Below are 4,291 nucleotides of genomic sequence, written 5' to 3'. Positions count from 1 at the left end.
TCCCCTGTTACAATCTATTTATTACTAATTTGAATATGGTTCCTCTATTGAACAGTGTCAAGACAGCCACTTGTTTGGGAGGCTCTTAGGCTGGAGTAGATCACATATCTCTAGCAGTACCAACACCTCTCGCACACAAAGCTTCAACCTACTATACTAGCATTGACACTTTAACAGGAAAATAACACTTCCTTTCTGACAATCACAACACCAGGACCTGGAAAAGTCACACTGGTAAGTTGTTAAAGTATCGCTTTAAGTATACAGTCCACTTGCAGATTGTAGGGTATTTACTGAGAAATTAAGTAGTTAAAATTAGTAGTTCATCTGTATTTACTTAATTTTATTAAAGAAATTAAAGCATATTTACCAGCAAAATATTGTGTAACTACCTGTTTATCTTGCAATCTGCAAATACTAATAATAGCAGACCAGAAAATAAAACATATTTACAACCTTTAAACAGGTTAAGAGACTGACAACCATGGCGGAGTACAAAGACTTGGATTTGTTCAGCGATGAAAATGACATGGATTATAACTACACAGACCCCATCTATGTTGTGGATAAACTGGTGAATCTTTGTGCCACAGCTGATGTGAACAGATTTGGTGCCAAGTTCACACCAATATTGTACACCATCAATTTCCTGCTAAGCATCATTGGGAATGGGCTGGTTCTGTGCATTATTTACAAATACGAGAAGCTCACTTCCATCACCAACATCTTCCTCCTCAACCTGGTCATCTCTGACCTGCTGTTCGCCTCTAGTTTGCCCTTCTGGGCCTTGTACTACCTCTATGGGTGGATCTTTGACCCGGTCATGTGCAAGCTAGTGGGTAGCTTGTACTTCATAGGATTCTACAGCTCCATCCTCTTCCTCACTCTCATGACCTTTGACCGGTACCTGGCTGTGGTCCATGCCATCAACGCCCCCAAATGGAGGAGGAAGATCTACGCCTGTGTCTCCTCGGCAGTCGTGTGGTGTATCAGCCTGCTGGCCAGTGTCAAGGATTTGGTTCTATACAATATCCGGGAGGATCCTCGTGATGGATACCTTTGTGAGGAGACGGGCTTCTCCAATGCGATCATGATAAAATGGCAGCTGTTTGGTTACTATCAGCAGTTTGTGATCTTCTTCCTGTTTCCCTTGGCTATGGTCATGTACTGCTATGTTAGAATCACGGTCCGAATCATGTCAACCCAGATGAGAGGGAAGTGCAGGGCAGTCAAGCTGATTTTCGTGATTATATTCACGTTTTTTGTGTGCTGGACCCCATACAATATTGTAATTCTGTTGAGGGCCCTCCAGATCTCCACCAGTGATGATTCTGAACCGTGTTCTGAAGTGCTTAACTACGCTGTGTATGTCACTAGGAATATAGCATACCTCTACTGTTGTGTGAGCCCTGTCTTTTACACATTTGTTGGGAAAAAGTTTCAGAGTCACTTCTGGCATCTACTTGCAAAGCGCATCCCATGTCTGAAGAGACATATCATGACTAGCCAAAGTAGCAGTAGAAGAACTTCTCAGAAAAGTCCTCATTCCATGTATGAATATGAGAAAGGAACTGGTCTTCAAGCCAGAGCATAGGTTCCGGTACCCATTTTGGGTGCCGGTACTGTTTAAATTTAGGTGTAGGATCTCCATAATACCTTTGAGCTAATATTCTTTTTTTTTACCCCCTTTTTCAATTACGATCTTGTCTCATTGCTGCAACTCCCCAACGGGCTCGGTAGAGTCATACCTCCTCCGAAACATGACCCGCCAAACCGCGCTCCTTAACCCGGCTGTACCAATATGTTCAGAGGAAACACAGCTCATCTGAAGATCCCAGCCAAACTCTCCCCTAACCCAGATGGCCAATTGTGCGCCACACTATGTGACTCCCTGTCACGGCCTGTTGTGACACAGCCTGGGGTCAAACCCAGGTCTGTAGTGACACCTCAAGCACTGCGATGCAATACCTTATATGGCTGCATCACTCAGGAGGCCCCTTGAGTTAATATTCTACAAGAGGAACAGGAGCTCAAATTACAGTAGCTCTGGTGAGCTCCTGCCAGGTCAAAAACATGCCATTTAGCAGACACTTTTATCCAAAGGGACTTATGCATGCATACAGTTCACATATGGGTGGTCCTAGGAGTTGAACCCACAATCCTGGCATTGGAAGTGTTAGGCTCAACCAGGTTGAGCTACAGAGGACAAACTGTTGATATGATTTGTAAATGATGTACAAGATGTCTGATAAGGTACATGTTTTCCATGATGTTTAGCTCTGTTTGCTTTGAGGAGGGTTTTATTTTAATGTTCTCAGGGAATTTCAGCACAACACAATGTGTACATGCAATTACAATTATGTGTACTTTTGCTTCTGACTTGATGTACTCAACATTTGTTGCTGAATTGTAAGTTACAATACAAATGACATTTTAAATAATTTGATTATATAAAAGAAAGTGTACATTTGATTTGCTTCGGGAACTTGAGATGTTACTATCTATGAATCTTTGCATTACATTTTTAATAAAATAAAAAATATATTTGTGCCTTGTAGCTCTGAATGTTGAGCAACTGAATATCGGTCTACCTGTTGAGAGAGATGCATAATATATGCTCGATCATAATCTATGTACTGTAGGCCTATCATACCATATTCTAGTTGCCATAACTGTGGTGAAAGAAAACCAACAATTTATTCAATATAGCTATTTTCAGAGCAGCCTGTTCTTGGTATTACTCAGACCTCCCCTACTCACACTTCTCTTCTCAGAAGCTGGTTGGAGAGCATCCTGTTACTCATCCTATTATTTATATTTCACTTTGCTTAACATTTAGGGATGGTTTGCCCGGACAGAGATTAAGCCTACACTCTTAGAAAGGATTCAAAAGGGTTCTCTCCATAGGATAACTATATTTGGTTCTATGTAGAACCGTTTTGGGTCCCATATAGAACTCACTGAGGAAAAAGTTGTACATGGAACCCAAAAGGGTTCTTCAAATGGTTCTCCTATGGGGACAGCCGAAGAACCCTTTTAGGTTACAGATAGAATTTTTTTTCTAACAGTGTAGCCCTGGACTAAAAAGCATGTTCAATGAAGGTTCTCCATTGAACATGTTTTTAGTCTAGGACTCGGCTCATTCTGTGTCCGAGAAACCAGCCCTAACAATATTACAAAATCATTCTTCAGTGGAATTGTTTACCAGTGATTTACCAGAAGTTTGGGCGGCAGGTAGCCTAGTGGTTAGAGTGTTGTACTAGTAATTGAAAGGTTGCAAGGTTAAATCCTTGCGCTGACAAGATAAAAAAATATGTTGTCCTGAACCAGAGAATTTGTTCTTATCTGACTTGCCTATTTAAATAAAGGTACACATTTTTTTAAAAGCTTAACCTGACTTACAATATGTGTGTTCAACTAAGACAGGTGAGAAAACACGTACCCTTATCTTTACAAACGGAGCCTCCTTTAAAAGCCAGCACTCAGATGGCAGAGGTAAACAGACTTCTGTGAATGTCAGAAGCACAAGTTACTTTAGGTCTCAGGGAGAGTGATGCAACACTTAATGGGCACATGGTGGCACTATTCATCACAGTACAAAGGAAACATAAGCCTGGCAAGCAAGCCTTCTATAACACAGAGGAACTATAGCTTCATTCAAAAGTGACACATAAGACGACTAAAGAATTTAATTTATCAATGATTTCAGTCGCCAAGGTTTCACAATCTCTAGTAGCCCATGGTCTATAATTGATACTCAAGGTATGGAAACCCATTCCCGCCAAGAATTTTTTTAAATTATACAAAATATTTTGAGATCTATCTAAACTATCTAAAAATGTTGAGATACGCAAGTCAAAATCTCGAGAAACTATCTAAAAATATCTACACACTAAGTTGACATTTTTAGATAAGTAAGTAAACATTTTGAGATACTGAGATACTAAGTTTTCCTGGGACCCAGAGTTTTTCCTGATCTGGTAGGCTAACCCAGTGGTTCTCAAACCACTCTTTGGGGACTCCCAGCCGGTTCATGTATTTGAAATATTTCAAAACTAGCACATGAGATTCAACTTGTCAACTAACCCTTGATTATGTGAATCAGGTGAAGTAGTTCAGGGCTAAAATTACATTTTGAAACGTCTGGGGGTCCCTGAGGAGAGGTTTGAGATCCACTGGGCTAACCTAACCAGGTCCAATCCGGACCCTAGTTGGAGGGGCTGACATAGTAATAAATCAGCTGTAAAACGGCTTTATATGGGTTATGATGGGACCAGAGTTTTTTTTTTAA

At 40.7% G+C, this 4,291-nt stretch overlaps 1 protein-coding gene across 1 annotated transcript; it reads left to right on the top strand.

The window, feature by feature from the left end:
• The first annotated feature begins 70 nt into the window (after positions 1–70).
• On the top strand, positions 71–2,557 carry LOC135513541 (C-C chemokine receptor type 8-like). The gene is made up of 2 exons (XM_064936425.1): positions 71–234; positions 467–2,557. The coding sequence occupies exon 2, from the start codon at positions 485–487 to the stop codon at positions 1,592–1,594; it is 1,110 nt and encodes a 369-aa protein (XP_064792497.1). The 5' UTR covers positions 71–234; positions 467–484; the 3' UTR covers positions 1,595–2,557.
• The last annotated feature ends 1,734 nt before the right edge of the window (positions 2,558–4,291 follow it).

This window comes from Oncorhynchus masou, chromosome 3 (assembly GCF_036934945.1).
Source record: "Oncorhynchus masou masou isolate Uvic2021 chromosome 3, UVic_Omas_1.1, whole genome shotgun sequence".
In the NCBI taxonomy this organism is placed as follows: Eukaryota; Metazoa; Chordata; class Actinopteri; order Salmoniformes; family Salmonidae; genus Oncorhynchus; species Oncorhynchus masou.
The sequence above is the reverse complement of the archived record's forward strand: the minus strand, read 5'-3'. Positions and strand labels throughout refer to the sequence as shown.

Bases quoted from the DNA above. Each gene is read 5' to 3' on its own strand.
- LOC135513541 (XM_064936425.1), top strand. From the start codon at position 485: ATGGCGGAGTACAAAGACTTGGATTTGTTCAGCGATGAAAATGACATG.